This window comes from Manacus candei, unplaced genomic scaffold, assembly GCF_025592945.1.
Source record: "Manacus candei isolate 608988 ecotype Guabito, Panama unplaced genomic scaffold, ASM2559294v1 h1tg000061l, whole genome shotgun sequence".
NCBI classification, from domain to species: Eukaryota; Metazoa; Chordata; class Aves; order Passeriformes; family Pipridae; genus Manacus; species Manacus candei.
In genome coordinates, this window is record NW_026138109.1 from 7736317 (window position 1) to 7755113 (window position 18797).

An 18797-nucleotide genomic window follows, 5' to 3' on the forward strand; every position below is an offset into this window, starting at 1 on the left:
TCCTGTCACACTGGTACTAACATTATGAACGGATACTGCACCAAAAGATGAGTGGCTGCAGCCACAGAAACATGGATAGTATTAAACAGATTGCACATAAGCTTAAATATCCTGTACAGAAAATGTATTAACCACATAGATTTCCCTTTCTCATCCCCCTGAAAAATGTATGGCTAAGATGTCTGTTAAAGATCAAAAAACAAAAAGAAAGAGGCCAAAGAAGCACTTCAGGTTTACCATCTCAACCAATTGTACCTCAACCATTTACTAACTTTTTGGATGGAAAATGTTCTCATAACAGTACATTAGGGATTTACATAAATTCATGATATGAACAAACAAGACCTGAAATGATTTGACAAGTGATCACAGCATATCAGTGGAGGAGCTGGGAACAGAACTACTCCTTCCTCATTTGAAATGCAAGGTGTGACTTTTGCAGCAAGAATTCTGTTATTAAAAATCTCCATATGCTCATTTTCTCAACTCTGTAGCTCTACATCAGCAAGTCAAGATACATCAATTGTTTCATTTTTCAAAAAGACCTGTGGTTGTTCAGCACTTCAAGGGAGGAAAAAATAAAAAAAATTTTAAAAAAAGGAAGAAAATGAGACAGGGACAGAGGAAGTCTTTGGTAGATCTAGGTTTCAATTCAGACACCTCTGGCTCACATTTCAATCAGATCATGCCTTTTTGTGTTAGCTAGACAAGACAAAAGCACGAGCTCTTTAAAAGCTCCATGTATTTTCACTGAATTTCTACAGAGTTAAGAGGAATCTACATTTCTGCAGCCATGTAGTTCTTCCTCCAATTTAAAAACAAACAAAAAAAACCCCCAAAAAACCCAGGCCATTTTCCTTCAGAAATTCCCCTTATCCTTCACAGAAGAACTTATTCTTTGGAGCAGAGAAACTGATGCGCTTCTTTCAGCGTTGCCTGCATGTCCTCATACTCTGCCAATTTGCAAGCATCCTCCAGCTTCAGCCACTGGAAAGCTTGGTGCTCCTCCGACAGCTTTATTTCTGTGTTGCAGTCCTTCACTTCTGCCAGCCAGTAAACCACGGTCTTGGGTTTGCCACAGACAGGGTAGTGCAGCTCCTTCCTGTAGCCCTCTACGAGGGTGAGCTGGCTGGCCTGCAGACCAGCCTCCTCCTGCGTCTCCCTGAAGGCTGTCTGCAGGTCATCCTCACCTGGGTCCACGTGGCCTGCCAAGAGGGTGGAAAAGTCAGTCTCTGAGAAGGAAACTTCCAGTCAACAACTGGGAAATGCTGGGAGACAGAGATGGGAGCACACTGCAGCTGATATGGGACGGAACGGAAATTCGGAGAGCAGAGACTGCTTTTCCAACTCTTATGTCTTGATTTGTCTTTGCCTTCTGGCTTTTAGGATCACTGTTTACCCCACACCTTCTGAAACCCCCAGTGGCCTGTCAGCACTAGACATGTTTTCCTCCCAGTCCTCCTCTAGTCTTCTGGAGCACTTTACACCTGTTCCACCTTAGATTATACTGAGGACCAAGTCTCCTATGAATGTTTTTCCTTCATCCTGTTAGAGGGGAGACTGCTCACCTGCAAGAGTCTTAATCCTCTCTCAACCCTGCCCTCCCACATAAGCTTAAGGCTCAGTTCTGCAAAACTCTCACTCATGCCAACAGACCAGAAACAACGGGACCAGGCACCAACAAATGCCCATTTAAAAGGTGAGTTTTGTCTATGCAGTCAGCATCTTTTTATTTTTTTTTTAATTATTTTTTTTATTTCTCTCCCATATTCCCCCATGAATACTCTCTCTCCCATATTCCCCCTCTGAATCCTCAGAGCCAGTCCTTTCACCAGCTGCGTGGTTCTCCTAAGACACATCATTTATTTTACATTGCTCAGAACGAGAGGTGCCACTACAAACAACGGATAAATATAACACATCCCCAGCCGTTTGTACTTTTGTTGAGAAATGTCAGATTTGGTTTTCTCATGAAAGCTCCAGACCAGAACATAAATAGAACAAGCCAGGCAAGACCTCAAAAAAGCAACACAGCAGGAGTTGGGAGGTTTTAAAAGGGAAAAAAAACCCCTAAGCTTTATTTTGCCTCTGGTGTCACTCAATTTTCTACATAGCTGGCTGCAAATATCTGTAATTTAATTACAGAGATGAATCCTTCCTCAGGTCACAGGTACCCAAAGGCCCACTCTAGTACTACAACTGGGGTATGTGGGAAGTTGGTTTTGCTTTTGCAACAGGTCTCACTCACTTCTCTGTCTGTGCACCAGAAGTTTAAATACCTCTTACAACATAACACCAACTCAAATGCAAAATATGCTTCTCTTACAAGCAGCAACTGTGCAGAAAACAGTATCTGATGTTGATATCTGTTGATAACCTCAGATATAATCTCAGTAAGTTTCCAAGTTGCACAGTGCAGTCTACCTGCTGGGGAGAAAAAGGACTGGTGGTAGCACCTTGCACCACAGCTTTCAGATCCTCTCAGCTGTTTCCACTGATGCAGTTCCAACGTATTGAGGAGGAAAACGAACCCCACATCCCTTTCCCTTCCCATCACCCTTGGCTAGTGCAAAGTCACAGTTCTAGAGGCAGAGATGAGGCTGATGAGGTTCACATGGGGAAATCCAAGCAAGTCCAGTTTAATCCCATAGGATTGCAGCTGCTTAGGGAACTTTTAAAATAACAAGGTACAGCTGTAGCTGTAAACTGCCTTTAGTCAGTGCTTGGAAAGACAATTACAACGTCACCTTCTGGCTCCTGCCACATTGAATCTATGTCAATATCACAGACAAGCTATGTATAGGGGCAGATTCAGACTACAGACAAGAAAGACTTTTTTTTATCATGAGAATGGTGAAAACACTGGCACAGGCTGCCACCAGAGAGGTGGTGGAAGCCCCACCACTGAAAACATCCAAGGCCAAACTGGATGGGCTCTGAGCAACCTGCTCTTGTTGAAGTTGTCCCTGCTCACTGCTGGGTGGTTGGACCAGATGATCTTTAAAGGTCCCTCCCAACCCAAACCATTCAATGGTTCTGTGATTCTGAGTGTGTGAGATGTATGCCCATGAGACAATTAACTCCCTACCAAAATGCCTCCAAGTAATTTCAATTGCTTCTCCAGAATTACTGTGTTCCCAGGGAGCCTTTTCACGTGGGTCTCTTCTCACAACAATCAATCATGTCTTTTAGTTTTCTGGTTTTCCATGAGGCTGCAAACTCAACTCCCTTAGGCTTTTGGTGAAGTGGATAAAGGGGGAGGTTTGGAAAGTTTTCTTCTTTCCCTTAATAGGAGAGCGTAGTTGGTACTGTTAAAAGATTATTTTTTTTCCCAATTTGCAAATTCCCATCTACAGACTGCTGCACTAGGCTTTAAAAGCACTGCATTTTACAAAAAGATAAGTGAAAACTATCAGGAACAAATCTCAGAAGGTAAAAAACAGCATGTAAGAAGATCTGCAAGGAACCTGAAGTATTTCTGTGCTGCACTTTTCCTGGTTATCAGGGCTGTGACTGCGTACTGCCAAACACCGGCTCTGCCACCTTTCTTTACAGAGGAGGTGCTGCTCTTTGTCCTGGGGCTTGTCTTCTGCTTTGGGACCTCACTGATGAGCACTGATGGCTTAGGCGAAGATGGCTGACAGGAGAGTTCACCTTATCTGTGCCTCTCATCTCCACTGCATTAGGCATGCGATTTTCACCAGTGATGTCCCTTACAAGGAATTCCTGCAACTTCCAAGAAAAGTGTTTTAAAGTGCACCATTGCAGACTTCAGTTTGCCTTCTTGCAGACTGTGACCCCTTTGACTAGACACGGGTCAACCAACCTGGTCAGTGGTACCTGACAGAGGATCAGATCTGAGCAAAAAGGTAAAAACTTCACTTGCTACCTCAGTCGTGTGCTGAAGGTCTGCCAGAAAGGTGAGATACACGAGGAGCACGACTGGGTGTCACCCCTAGCCCCAACCGAAATTAGTCGCGCCCAATACCTTATACAGTATCCTTTGCAAACGACTTAAGCCTCAAAACTCTCCCCGCAGCTGCAGGAGCAGCAGCATCAGACAAACACCACAATCAGCAGCTATTCTGGGCTGGTAACTGCCTAAGTTGAGCTCAGCAGCACCGGGCCAACGTCCAGTCTGCAACCTCACACCAAGAGTGTTATCAGAACAAACATCACCTTTTGGTGGGGTCCAGTGGTGGGTGCCATAGGATGTCTGCAGGAGGAGGTACTCGATGCTGTCAGCGACCTTGGAGGATGGTGCTGGCTGCAGCCTCCTATAGATGATCAAGCCACAAGCTCTCACAGCCATTCCCCCTCTGCCAACTGCACCGAGAGCTGTGGGACAGCACAGGGGGATCAAAGAACAACACAAAACATGGAGCTCAAATGGATTATTTGTATTTAGCCAGCAAATGTATCTCAGCAGAGCTAAAGGTTGTCCACCCCCTTGTATTACTACACAATCAAACTGCATCTTATTAACTATCTTTGAAATGTGAAAAACCAGAAGCCTTTCCTTTTTAAACAAGAACCTATATAAAAGCTTTTTAAAAAAGAAAAAGGTTATCAAGAAGCATGAAATATGACCTGCATGACATTTCTTTGCTGTTGATATATTATGGTGTATTACAAAACATATCGCAGGGAGGGATAAAAAATTATAAAGCAAAGGCAAAAAGGAAAGCCTTTTCCACTGCAAAAATTGAAAGGTCCCGTGCAGAGATAATACTTCAACATTACTGGAATTGGCATACAGAAATAATTGCCCCTGCAGCAGAGAAGTCCTTAGGATGTCAGTGAGAAAATGAATTGCAAAGGACAGGCTCTCTGCCGTCTGGGCTAGAGATAAATCTGTTTTACAGAACTAAAAGCTTCTTGGCATGTGTATTAAGCACTAATTTGATGTAAACAGTAAAGGAACACACCTCTCAAGTGATAAACACAGTCATCAATAAGCCACGCAGCCGGGATGTCTGGTCCTATACAGAAAAAGAGGGAAAGCGATGGAGATGAGTCATCCACGTTAAAGGTCTGGGAGATTCCCAGTTCCAGGCAAAGCTTTGCATTTGGACAGAGATGCACACTTTAACAAATAATAACTTTACACAACACTGATCTTCCCTGGGACGCCGAGCGCGGCATCGTGTGACACCTCCAGATTCCAGTGCGGGATAAACCACAGCACGGAGCCCTTCGCCACCACCCACGCCCCTGGACGGCGCTCCGCTCTCTTGGTCAACCCCTTTAACCGCCTCCATTAGCTTCTGATCAGCCACGACAAGGACAAACCCCCTCGCCGGCCCCCACAGCCCCAGGATCAGCCCGGGGGACCAGTCCGGGGGACCAGCACCACCTCCCGTACACGCCGGGAAGGACAAGGACAAACCTCTCTAGGCCTCCCACGCCGCTGCCCGGCGCCCCGGGGCCGCGCTCCCATCCCCGCCCACAGAAGGTCACCCGCCGTGCCCAGGGAGGGGGAGAGGTGTGGTGGGACACGGGGAAGCGGGACGGGGAGAACCGGGACACGTGTCCCCCCGCGGCGGCCGCCATAGCCCCCCGCCCTCACCTGCGCTTCCGGGTCCCAGAGTGGGGGGGACGCAGCGCACGACTGACGGCGGCTTCAACCAATGACAGCGCCTCCAGCGTGGGCGGGAACCACGCCCGTCTCGCTCCGCCCTCCCTCTCCCCGCTCCCGCTCTCATTAGACCCCGCCCTCTCGTCGTTGAGGTTTCTGATTGGTCTTTCACCTCTGGGCCACGCCCTACCCGTCCCTCTCCCCTCTCCCTATTGGCTGGCTGGGGGCGCGAGGCTGCGCGCGGGCGTTTGAAGCGGGAAAAGCGTTGTTGCCATGGTGACACGGCCCAATGGCCGCCGCCGAGCGGCGCCGCGGCCCGTGAGGGAGCGAGGGGGGTCCCTGCCCTGAGGGGACCGGGGTGGCCGCGACCGGGGAGGGCCCCCGCACCACCACCCTGCCCGGTCCCGGCGCGCTCTAGAAGGGGGAAAACCGTGGTAGGACAGCGCGGGGAAGGATGAGAGGAGATATCTCCCCTCGGTCAGCCACGCGGTGCAATTCCGGACGCGCGGAGGTTTGTTTCGATACATTATTATAGTTATAAAACAAAATTTTAAAAATAGTATTTTCTTTATTTTATATTTTCTATATTTCACATTTTCTATATTTTATTTGTAATATATAAAATATTTAAACATACTTTTAAAATATATACTTAAATATTTTGTCTATATTATATATAATATAAATATCAGTGTATAACATGTATTATATAATCATACATACTTATATAAAAGATATAAAAATATTTAAATACATACTAAATATAAGTATTTAAATATTCATTTAAAATACATATGCATATGCATTATATAAAATATCAGAACACTTCATAATATATATTATGTATTTTACATATAATATTTCAACTATATTTCGCGTGTTTTGTGTATTTCGTTACAAAAAATTAAAATTATAAAGTAAAACCTCAGAAGCCGTTTGGTAAATCCTGCTGGCAGGAACAGCTTGGGCGAGGTTTTCAAATAATCAGTTTTCCTGATATAACTCGTGGGTTATTTTCTTGGCACGTGGATGGATAGTGGACGCTTCCAATATCCAGTATTCCAATACTGGGCACTTCCCCTCTCTGTGCAGCTGTTCTTGGCAGCTGTTGGGATCAGCTGCAGGATGGAGCCTCTTCTGCTGAGGTCACCGGGCTATACTTAGTGTGGAGGGAGGATTAAAATACCCCAAAATACTCTCTTAGGAAACAAAAAAACCCCCCAATATTTAGTTGTTTTTAAGCCTGCTTAAAGAAGCAAGGACATTAATTGTAGTTTTAGTGGCCTGCTCTGGGTCAGGTGTGTCAGTGGCAAAGGAAAGGGCAGCACACCTGCCTACTGTGTCATGGTCCAGCTGTAAAATAGTTGTCATTTAGCATTAAAAGCTTTCCCTCCTCTTCAGTTACTTTTGCTGTACTGAGGCTGAAAGTCGCTATCTATCTATTCAAAGGGCTGCCCCAACACTTGTTCCAAGGAGGGGCAGGATGTTTAATGCCATGTTGTTTACGTGCACAGAGTGGAGTAATCCTGTGATCTTCCAAGGGGATCTGCTGCAACGTCAAACACGGCCTCACAGCTCCCTGCCTGCTGCGTTGAACTAAAATTATGGACTCTTTTTACAATACAGATTATCTCTTGTTGTGGAGCTTGCCTTTATAAAAGTGCAACACACCCTGACCCCATTCTTTGCAGGAATGCCCTAATTCCCAAGAAACGGGGTCAGAATGATTTAAAGGTGAAGCATTTTGTGTGGTACTCTGGAAAAGCAAATTAGCCATTCACTTCTGGAGGGCTAAATCAGATTTGGCTTCGGATCACAGTTAAAGAAAGAGCTTAATGCTCAGATGAATAAGGAATAACGATGGATGAGTGTTGACGTGTGTTAATGTGATTCCCTTTTCCCTATTGTGTGATTGCCAGACTGGCTTCGTTCTTGTCTCTGCTCCCGTGTTTGAAAAACCAGGCAACACTTTGGCATGGGCAGAGCCTGTGCTGGAGTCTTCTTTGAGGGGGACGTGGTTGCAAGTAGTGAGTGCAGCACGCTTCTGTGGTTGTGATCAGGAGAGGAAACACCTACCTGCTGCATGCATTTACAAACTTTGCAAGTGTCTAACTTTTATTTGTATAAGTATTTGTAAAGCTAAATGATCTGTATGGAAAACAAGGTGGTGTTCAGGTTTTGGCCGCTGATTAACAATTTCTTTGTTTATCAAATACTCTTGAAAATCGTGCCTGATAAACATATTTAATGATCAGGCCAGAGCTTATGATTCAGAATGATTGCCCTAGGCTATTTGAATGTGTAGAAGCATTAGTTCGCATTTCTAGGAGTGTCACTTAAGATTTCCTCACTTTTCCAAGGCTTAGTTTCCCTAGTTTAAAGTATGGATATAATGATCACTTGTGTCATTTCTCAGTGGTGGCACTCAGGACTGTCAGTGGCAATAATCTAAAATTCCCAGGTCAGTATGAGTGAACTACAGCGGGATAACCGGGCACGTGAGCATTATTCAGGTGAAGGCTGCACTGAGATCACTGACATATCAGAAGTTAATAAGGATCAAAACATAGTGGTCCAAGGCTGATTATTCTTAAAATAGCCCACGTGGGGATTTTATGTGATTTATTTTACACGCAGTGATTGACACACTCTGAGTATCTTTGAAGAACCAGCCTTTTCTCCACTTTGAAAAGTGCACTGAGAAGGAGAAGATCAGCTCTGTGAAAGAGCTTATTAATAATTAAAAGCCTTTTAAAACGGAGAACCAGCTCATAGAGCATAATTTTGTGGTAAGTTAATTTCCTGCAGAACAGAAAAATGTAACCACTCCTTTCTTCTGTTTACACCTGACTTTTTTTTTCTGCAGCTTTATGACATTTAAAAACCTCTAATGCTGAAAGAGAGGATGAGCTCTCTGATGACAAGCTGTGATCTAATTCCATGGTTAGACCTAGTCCCTTTATACATAATTCTCGTACCTTTTTACAACAAGTACTCGTCCATTACCAGCATCTGGCAGCCTTTTAAGATCTTTGTAAAACTTCTTGGCCTAAGAAATAATTTGCAGAGCACTCGAGTTTGCCACATAAAGATGGCAGGCTGGGTGTGCGTGGAGAATTGTACTTCCACAGTGACTCACCTCTTGATTATCAAGATGTGTTATACCCAACTATTTTAAGAAGTCTTAGACTTATATCTCAACCCTGTTTTTTTCAGTGAAGTCACTCATAGCCTTGTGGGGAACAAGACCTAGGTTTGGATATCCACACTGAAGAATGTTATATTTTTCTGCCCCAGGACACATTATTCTCTCAAGGGAACAAACAAAATTGGATCTTGACAGTAACTGAGGGAATACTGGCTGTTATTTATTTTATAAGAGTCAAAAGCCTTCTCTTTCTTTTGCCAGAAGATGGCATTAACAATTTAGAGTTCTTGAAAACCTCTTCTTAGTTTTTGCAAAGCCGATTTATTTTGAAAGACTATGTATCTGTTAGGAAAAGTGCCTTCAGACACAAATGTTGGATGAATTAAAGTATTCTTTAATGAGGAGAAAGGAGGCTTTTTTTTTTAGGGCATCATTGAAAGGCCTGAAAGATTTCACTGACAACTGCAGTTCTCCCTGAATTCTCTCGTGTATGAACCAGACCAAATCTTTTAGAAATTGTCTCCTCTCACATTTTAAAGCAATCAGAAATGCTGGAACATGTCATCATAATGACCGATTAATTTTTTTCCCCATGGCTAATTAATTTGTTACTCCTTAATTAGTGAATGTTCAGTTTTCCTAGGTTGTGAAATTCCTTTTTGTGGATGGGAAGTCATTGGAGTTATCCCCTGAAACCACTCAGATCCAGTAAGACTTATTATATCTGGGAAGGCAGATCTCAGCTTTCATTAAGAGATCAGCCCTCATTAAGAAGCCATTTAGTTGCTTTCACATGGCAACAGACCTTAGCAATTAGCCATGCAGAGCTGCTTACATGGCTCAGTACTAACCTTCTCCTCTTTTCTGCAGTTCTTGCATTACTTGGAGTTTCCTCATTTTGAGAATTCTTGCCACTTGTTACTCTGTATAGTGAAAATCTGTTATTTCTAGCTATTTAAACATATTTTGTTTCATTTTTAATTAGAACTTTGACCTTCAAATTCATAGTTCTCTCCCTTTGTCTGCTACTCCTTTTTCAGGAAGTGTCTCCATTTTTTCCCCTTTTTGCCTTTCTTCTCTGTGCTGTGTTCAGTTATAATTCAAACTGAGGTTAACACTGAATCAGTTCTTGCACTGGGCTTTGGCCACTCTGTGTTTAACATAAGGATATGTAAAAATATAGGTTTAAATTAGGATGCAGATAGAGAGTAGAGAAAATAAATTTGTCGGATTATTTTGAACAGATTCTTAGTTCTTTTGAGATTGGTGTTTTGGCTTTGAGTTCTCTCTGCTCCTTTCATCAAGCAGGAGTTTCCCATGGCAGTGCACAGAGAGAATTGCACAGGACCTGTACTGGTTTTACATTATAAGCCATCTTATGTAAGAAAGGGAATTTTTCCAAGACATAACTCTTCTTTAAATGAAGTCTCGGGTTCCTGTGGAATTTTATCTGTTAGAGAAGTTGGCAAGTTGTAAATGCTTGTGAAACCCTTACACGTCTTCGTGTTTAACCTCCCTGATTTCTGGGTTTGCTATCCTCCCTGTCAATTTTGATTCACCCCTCCCAGGATCTCACAACCTCAGCAGTGACTCTGACTTTACCTCAAGATTCAGAATCACATTACATACACATTAAATAAATCCAATTACATACCAGTGCTTTTGTCTTGAAGTTCGTCGCTGCTCAATCTCAGAATTTTGTCTACAGCATAGACTAACTTCTGAGTCATTTGAGATGACCTCTACTGCACCTTTTGACCTTTGTAATGTCTTATACAATCAGCACTTTATATTAATCTTTTTTATTTTGTTGTTATTATTACTTCAACATAATGTATTAATTAATGATATGGACTCAAAGTTGGGGGTGATATTTGGTGACCTTATTTTCTTAAATAATGTATTGTAGAGAAGCTTGAAAATCCTCACAAAGAATCTACCCTGAATTACAGGGAGGAAAATTTAGGTCTTAAAAAACCTTGATTTTGTTGAATCTTATTGTATTTTCCAAAAATTAATAAGACCTATAGTTGCTGAAGCCCTAGACCGTACAAAGATATAAGAAGAGAGTGGGCAACAGATACTTGAAGTGCTATCATTTTTCCATTTTGTGGAACAAGTAAAAATATCTGCAGATATTAATCCATCTGGGTACAGACAGCTGCACAATGCATTGCCAGTGAGACATGAGTGAAGAAGTTGGAGGGTTTTTGGCATACCTTTCGGTGATGCATGTTGCTTTTTCGGGTTTCCCAAGAACACAAGTGTGACGTTCCAGTGGCACACGTAGATTTAGAGAAATCCTGTGTTTCAGATTTCAGAGAATATTTGGGTTATTCTGCCAAGGAGACTCAGAAATGCTCACAAGACATAAAAGAGAAACCTACATAGCAAAACTACAGCTTTGCTATTGTTCATCTGTAAGACAAATGGTCTTAATTAGGCACCTTGAAGTGAGGAACAAATGCAGGTTTTTTTCCTCCAGGTTTTTTTAACCAGGGCTAGCTGAACCACATTAGACCACACGCCTTCATATTAATTTGAGTCTCTTCTAAAATTAGGCATTTTACATTCTGCAGCTTGAGGACAGGGTTTCAGTAGCTGTGGCATTCATCAAGTAGACATCGGGCGTGTAGGAACTCAGCAGCAGTGAGTAACTTTGCCTTGTGCATTTCTTACACATTGTGTATTGTATATAATTTTGAAATATAATTTGATAGATAAAATACAGTTGTTTTATGTTTTAGTTTATCGTTATTGCAGTATTCTGTAATGTTTAACAGTCTAGTGTATTACAGACTTGGAGTTAAACAAGCTTCTAGCCTGAGTGGCTAGGAGGAAATGGCATTGTGGAAATGTGCAGTCTCTTCGTTAGTAACTTTGTCAGATGTGATGTTTCATATGATTCTAATGTTTATTTTGTTTGATTTCTTTTAGACTTAATCTTGAAGATGGCATCATGCCTTTATGAATGCCTTTGTGAGGCAGACCTTGAAAAATACTATCCCCATTTTGCTGCCTTTGGTCTTCAGAGTATCGATGAGCTTGCCAAAGTTTCCATGGAAGACTACACCAAGCTGGGGGTCCATGACATGAACGACCGCAAGCGGCTCTTTCAGCTCATTAGAATAATCAAAATTATGCGAGGGGAAGGCGTTGCAGACTCAAGCAAGCAGGATTTTCAACCACGTGGCCTTTTCATTCAGCCCCAGGTGGCCAGGTCAGGTCCCCGTAGGCAGCTGCGTTTTGAGTCCTTCTTTGAAGAGAATGATGGAACAGTTAAAGACTCTGAGCCTGAATTGTATCGTTCATCTGATTTCAATGCCAGTGAAGAGAAGGACAATGCAGGGGAAATGTTGGGACACATTCAACCACAGGACTCAGAGCCAATCAGATTAACTAGAAGGGACCTAAATATTCCTGGAATATGCACAAAAAAGGACCTGAGCTGTCCAGCGGTTTCTGATGATATTGCCCCTCTCCTGGGGGATTCTGAAGCTCCTATTGTGCAAAGAGTAACTCATATTTCAGGGTATAATTACGGACTACCTCATTCCTGTATCAGGTAATGATCAGTCACCTTTATTTTGCTAATATTTCAGGTTAGTCATAATTAATTCTTTCTTAATTGTGGAGAAGGATCTGTCTTTGTCATGTCCAAATAAGCAATCCCATCACTACAGAGCAGTGCAAAATCTTGTAGACAAGAGAGGGATTAGTAAACACTTGCAACTCTCTGAGTCTTGTAGAAGGAATCATCTGAATTTGACCAGCTGCTACTCACCAGGTTGTCTAAGAATAGTCAACCTGGTGAGGTTGTCTTTCAGGATATAAGGCTTTGTTTTCCTGGTGTTTTGGCGAATCTTTGTCTTTCCATGGGACCATCTTTTAAAACATTATTTTGCCAAAAGATGGCATTGTCTGTTGTCAGGTTTGTCAAGCTTTTCCCAGTAGAAGGGATACACGCTGTGATGGCTATATTTGTTTCTAATGGAATTTCTGAACTGAAACTTTAAAAGGAATCAGAATGAGAATTCTGAGGTAGGTTCATGGTGGTTAGAGGGATGCCTTGCAGCTGCTCCCCAAGATCATGATCTGTAACTTCCATACTTTTCCTGGTATTTGGTAACAGAAAGGCTATGATTATCATGAAATCTACCCTGACAACATTTTTAAAGCACCAAATATTTTTCTTCCTGATGCAGCATCAGAGATCCTCTGCACACAGAATACCAGTATCTTGGTCGTTGCAGTGCAGTCATGGCATTTTTGTTTTAAAATGCAGGGAGGAGAGACAGCTGTATGAAGTTGGAGCTTGTCTATATTGGCTGTGGGAAAAGATTTGGTATATGAGAGGATCCATGGAGTCCAGGTATCAATTACAAATCCCACTGAGAATGCATGTAGCCTGGAGAAATAGTTGCTGCTGCCACACTGGAAAAATGCTAAGGTGACATAGTAATTAGGGCACTTAAGCTGTGAAATGCAAGAGATTTTATAACACAACAGTTTATAGCTCTCCTTTGCTGGAAAAAAAATCATTTTCACCTACCAGAGAAGTGCACTAACCTCCTGTATACATTGACATCGTGGTGCATTCTCTGTCTTTTCTGGAAGTTGAGCCAAGTGCAAATAAAAGGACGGGATTTATAGTGCTGGCACATAAAAAATGCTAAAATATAAAACCTAATGGCTCAGCTAGGAGAGTTCAAGATTCTTAATCCTGCAGTAGAGTCTTCATTGTTATTGCTTTCTTCTGTTTTTTTTCCTAAGCACATTATGCTTCATCTTGTGGGCTTTCTGCATCTTCCTCCTGATATGCCTCAATTCCCTCTTCTCCTTTTTGGAGAGTTGTGCATTTCAGGCTTGGGCCAGTCTTGAGTTTGTAATTCCTGTTGGCAAGACACTTGGGTTTGTAATTCCTGTTTTGCAAGTGCCCAGCTGCTTCACTGAATCCATCCGTTCCCATGTTACCTAGTCTAGTCTCATCCATGAGAAATATTGGAAAACACTGACATGATTTCAGTGGAAAGATATAGAGTTATTTTAACGTTTAAATTCATTTTGCGCTTGCCCACAGCAAATGGCTTGATTTTGACAGGGCGCAGTGATTCTTCCGACCTATTATCTAATCAGGTTTCTAATGATCTGTGTCAAGACATTTTTTTTTGTTTTTTTTTTTTCTGGTAATAAAAATTATATTGTACTATGAAATACAATTTATATTTTCAAAAGGTTAGTAGGAAATACGAACCTCAGGTTTAGCATATATAATTAACATGCATTCTGTTCCCATACAAAATATACTTAAGTAAATGTGTTTGTGTACGTGAGAGAATTTATGCCTTTTTGCTCATTGCCAGAGCCTCCAAGTCTTCAGTTTTTCCTTTCTCCAAAATTGCCATTAACACTGCCTCCTTCAAGCTCTTAGAGCACAACAGGCTCTTTCTGCAGATCACCAAATCCAACCTCTGACTCAAGAATTGAACTTCAGAGCTGCTGGTCATTTGTTGCACAACATTTGGTGCCAAGTGATACCCATAAGCTCACATCCACTTATGAAGCCTCTTATTTCAAGTATCACTGCCTTTCTTTTCCAGGGGAGGAATTTTCCACTTAAAAGCAGGGCCTGATGCTGGTCTGCATGGGAGAGCTGCACTAAAATTAAATGGAATCCAGTTACAAGTAAAGATTGTAACTGGTGTGTGGTCTTCGAAGACCATGTCTTGAGATTTGTATCTGTCATGTGCTTCTGGGAAATGGAGCAGCACAATAGCAACGATACCACAAGCTGGTAGCTGTAGTGAGATGTTGAGTAACTTCTGGGTTTGATTTCAGTTTATTAGACAACTAGTATGTGTTAGTTTTCAGTTGCTACAGTAAGAGATTTTGGCATTCGGACAACATGGCAGAAACACAACTTTTGGGCAAGTTGGGGCTTGATTAGTTGAAACTCAAGTCCAGGCTGAAAATCATTACTCATTTGGCTGAAGACAGCTTGAAAAAGGGAGAGGTATAATGAATACATTATTGTTAAATTCGAGCCTGTTCTTTATGCTGCATCACAAAATGCTTTACACAGCAGGTTAATCAATGAAACATGAAATGACCTTTGTTTCTGAGGTGTCTGGAAGGGAGCTAAAGTAGACTTGCCAAAACATAAGAGCACAACTTTGTCAGTGGTCTGAAACCACATAACTTTTTATGAAAAAAGACCAAAAGGGAGACAATGACACGTTTCAAATTTTTTTGAGCTGAATAGGAACATTGTGATGCTGTTTTATTTCCCAGTTTTGGTCATTTACTCGTAACCTGTTTGACAGTCTATAATGGGAAGAATGACAGTCCAGCATAGGAGGAAAAGGATCTAAATATTATACCTTTTCCTTTTCAAGATCTATTCATACTTTTATCTGTACGTTTTTAAGTGACTAATTGTGAGTGCAAATAATTTCAGCAAGATTAAATTTCATTATGTTAACTTCCATATTATACCATCTTCCATCACATATTTGTGTGCAACTGAAAAGATGCCAGTCCAGCAACAAAGTCAGGAATGTGTCTGTACAAACTCAACTTTTAACAGGAGTGCACAAAAAGCATCAACCTGTTTAGGAAAAAACATCAGAAAATTCATCGTGTAAGAGTGAGGCGTGTTATGGAGTTTTTTGATAAGCATTAAAGGCAGAAACATTACCTGATAAAGCTGACAAATTCAGGCATATCCTAGATACTGTTGTAACCTGATTTTAAAATGTAAACCTACACTATTGTCGTAGATCCAACACTTCTGAGAAAGAGACTCCGTGGACAGAGAGTGAGAAAATCAGAGTGTGTGTCCGAAAACGTCCTCTAGGCCTGAGGGAGGAGCGACGGGGGGAGGTGAATATCATCACAGTGAAAGACAGAGAAACCCTACTGCTCCATGAGAAGAAGGAGGCAGTTGATCTTACACAGTACATTTTACAGGTAACATGCTCCACTGGAATGTTGAGTTTATGGGCTGGTCACATGTGTGGAAGCGTAAAGCATCTTGTGCTTGGAGTTTCCATGAGGGAAAACAGAGAAGGGCTGTCAGCATTTCTTACACTGAAATAGATGGTGGGCTTTTCTTCTGATTTATACCAGCCTGTGGCAGAAAACCTGAGCCTGGAATTTTAAGCTCTAGAAGCTTTTTTAAGTCTTTTGCAGCTTTCTTTGTATGTGGCAAAATAAACCCTCTTGCAGCAATGCCATTGCTGCAGGAGAACTGCCTGCTGCAGAGCCCACTGATGGCTTCACAGGGTACTCCAGTGAGGGGTTCCTTTTCCACTGTTTCAGCACTGTAGGTCTGTTTCAGTGAATCACATACACGCTCATCCCCTCCATTCCATTGTTCTCAAATTCTCTTGAAAATTAAGTTCCCTTTTGGTCTTTGTTTCTTAATCCCGAATGCTTTGTGCTGTCATAGTTCAAATTCTCCCTTTTGACTGACAGCAGCAGGAAGAGAACTGATTTCTAGAGAGCAGCAAGCCATTCTCCCTCTACTGGGTGTTATTTTTACAGTCTGGGTCCTAGGAACAACTGTTTGGAGTAACCAGTGAAAATCCAGTTTGCAGCTCTCTTGGGTCCTGTTCATGTGCCACATTTTATGGTGCAACACATGCAGCAACTCCACCCCAGTCCCTCCATCTGAGGACCTATATTTGGCATGTATGCAGTGCTTATCACCTTCACGTCTTGGTGCTGAAATAACCGTTAACTAATTTTGTTATGTCAGCACAGATAAATGAATTCTTGCTATCAATCAATATAGTCCAAACAAAAGTGCTGTGGCAAAGGCTGTCTCTGCTCTGTAGGACCTAGGAGAACTTCTCTGCTTCCAGGTCTGCCTGCTCACCCTGCATCCTTCTCTGGTTCCTATAGAAAGGACAGCAAGGGGTACAGAGCAAATGGGAGGTGGTGGAGCATATTCCATCACCCAAACTTCAGACCCATCACAGAGCACATGTGCCCTGTGGGCTGAGACACCCTGGTTTAAGCTGCCTGTGCACTAGTGTGGTTGGTTTGTGCACTGTTGAAATGATTCTCAGTCCTAGAGATCTGCCACCTTAATTTACACTGCAGTGAGTTTATTGGAGTGCAGTGTTACACACCAGTTCACGAGCACTCTTGAAAACCTGATATTTGTGACCATCCCTACAATCACTACTCTTAACCTCATAATGAAGGAGCTCATAATGAACTCTGCTGCATCCTTTCCACAGACCCTGCTTCTTTGAGTCAGAGCTGGAGTGTGGGAAGTTTTGGGTTTTCTTGCCCCCTTCTGAGTTAATACAATCCAGCTTTGCCTAAGAACAGCTCCTCTCTTCTCTGGCACAAAAGTTTTTAAGAACAGAGGCAATTAATCACAACTTAGTCACAACTGAGGACTAATTTTGAGAAAGGCAAGAGTTGACTCGAAGTTCTTTTTACTGTTATAGTCGTACTGTACATCTGTAGGCTGAGTCATTTCATGAATAGGCCTTCTTTAATCGGTATTTTTTTATTCTTGTGGCATGTTCTGCTTCAGAATGATGGGAAATCAAGGCATTTTTCTTCCCTTTATTTTTTTTTTCCTATCCTGAGTCTCCTGATTGGTGTGTCCCTGCAATGTGTCATGCTGCATGTTAAGTGTGCTGGGTCACTTTGTGCTTGTTCCAAAGCCATATGAAGTCACTGGAAAGACTTTGGTTATTTCATTTTACCTTTGAGTGGGATTGAAGGGGAAATAAAACGTGTTCATTTTCATGCAAAGATCATCTTTATTTTTCAGCATGTTTTTTATTTTGATGAAGTCTTTGGGGAGTCATGTACCAATCAGGATGTGTATATGAAGACAGCCTATCCTCTCATTCAGCATATTTTTAACGGGTAGGGCATAAGTGCTTACATTTGTTATTTTTTGCCTTGGTTTTGCCTTGTTTTTCCATTTTCATATACTGCTTTAATTTTCCTTTATGCTTTTCATCTTTTGAAAAATGCATTCATTTCACCTTTGCTACATACCTTCCCCCTTTCAGAATGTCTTTGATTGCAATTTTGACAAAATAAATCAGGGAAAACTTTCTTCGTGCTTGGCGGCAAATCTAAATTACGGAGGAAGGTAAAATTGGACCTCAGGTGCAACCAAGAGACACCATGGCCAGCCTAGAACAAAAAAATGTGTCCCAGGATTTCTGAAGTCTAATCTTCACTCTAACAATCGTGTGGTGCACGATCATCTGTAGAGGAAATATGTTACTTCTTTCCTGGGACTGCTGAGAGATGTTTTTGCATGTATTTGTACAGTTCACAGGGCAATAGAAATTATTAATAACCTTGTGATTTATTTTTATTTTATTGATTTATATTTGCTTAGAGGTTTAATCATAATTACATACTTCCTGATTAATGGGAAATTGATGGTGGTTTTATGTGAGCGATCTTATTTTCATGCAAAATAATGAGCTCGAATATAGTTACCTTATTCAGTCACAGAAGGAAAGGATTACATATCTGTGCTGAAAATTAACGAAGTGGAGTATTCTGTTCCTGAAAATCTCTAAGTGTCATCAGCAGAGAGAGCATATCATGCTCCTGAGAAAAGGAAAATGGAAAAAAGGAAAATGAGGCTTTGTCTTGCTTTCTAATAGTCACTAAAGCCACGATTCACATTACAGCTAATCTAGTAATGCCACCAGAATAGATGACACTGTTTTTTCCTCAGGTTTCCCTAACTTTTCTGTCCCTCCTGCTGCATCCCTTTCACAAGTGTTGGTCTAATCTGACACCATGGTGAGCTAATTCTGCAATCTAAGCTGTCAAGAAATTGTTCACTATCCTCACTGCAGACCTGCATTTTTACCCACTATCTGCCAAGGTACTTATCTGGGTCAAAAGTCTTTTTTTAAGGGGGACAGGGAAAGGAAAAGAAAGGAAGAGAGCCAGCACTCTGTGAGACATGAGATCTCCATAGGATGTGCTTGGGAATAGTTGTTAAGTGGTGTGCAGTTTCCAAGAGAGGATGGCAAACCAAACCTCATTGCTAAGGGGCCACTATAGATAGATACC

At 41.9% G+C, this 18797-nt stretch overlaps 2 protein-coding genes across 7 annotated transcripts in view; one reads left to right on the forward strand and one right to left on the reverse strand.

The window, feature by feature from the left end:
• Window positions 1-226: 226 nt before the first annotated feature.
• Window positions 227-5703, reverse strand: NUDT2 (nudix hydrolase 2). 2 transcript variants are annotated; one of them, XM_051804533.1, is made up of 4 exons: window positions 5570-5703; window positions 4929-4982; window positions 4180-4338; window positions 227-1205 (listed from the first exon to the last, which is right to left on the reverse strand). In XM_051804533.1, exons 3-4 carry the CDS (start codon window positions 4310-4312, stop codon window positions 892-894), a joined length of 447 nt encoding a protein of 148 aa, XP_051660493.1. In that variant the 5' UTR covers window positions 4313-4338; window positions 4929-4982; window positions 5570-5703; the 3' UTR covers window positions 227-891. The 2 variants fall into 2 exon arrangements, with proteins under 2 accessions (XP_051660493.1, XP_051660494.1); XM_051804534.1 differs by lacking the exon at window positions 5570-5703 and adding an exon at window positions 5390-5533.
• Window positions 5704-5839: 136 nt separating this feature from the next.
• The window catches only part of KIF24 (kinesin family member 24), a 28436-nt gene continuing 15478 nt past the window's right edge, over window positions 5840-18797 (forward strand). Inside the window, exons 1-6 of one of the 5 annotated variants that reach the window (XM_051804474.1) lie at window positions 5840-6089; window positions 11306-11375; window positions 11664-12291; window positions 13012-13176; window positions 15506-15695; window positions 17521-17618. In XM_051804474.1, the coding sequence (XP_051660434.1) occupies window positions 11678-12291; window positions 13012-13176; window positions 15506-15695; window positions 17521-17618 (1067 nt within the window). In that variant the 5' untranslated portion in view covers window positions 5840-6089; window positions 11306-11375; window positions 11664-11677. The remainder of the gene's footprint in view (window positions 6090-11305; window positions 11376-11663; window positions 12292-13011; window positions 13177-15505; window positions 15696-17520; window positions 17619-18797) is intronic. The other 4 variants (XM_051804471.1, XM_051804475.1, XM_051804472.1 and 1 more) reach the window with 4 other exon arrangements.

Bases quoted from the DNA above. Each gene is read 5' to 3' on its own strand.
- NUDT2 (XM_051804533.1), bottom strand. From the start codon at position 4,312: ATGGCTGTGAGAGCTTGTGGCTTGATCATCTATAGGAGGCTGCAGCCA. The intron at 1,206-4,179 runs GTGATGTTTGTT...CCCTCTTGGCAG, and splicing joins CCACTGGACCCCACCAAAAG to GCCACGTGGACCCAGGTGAG.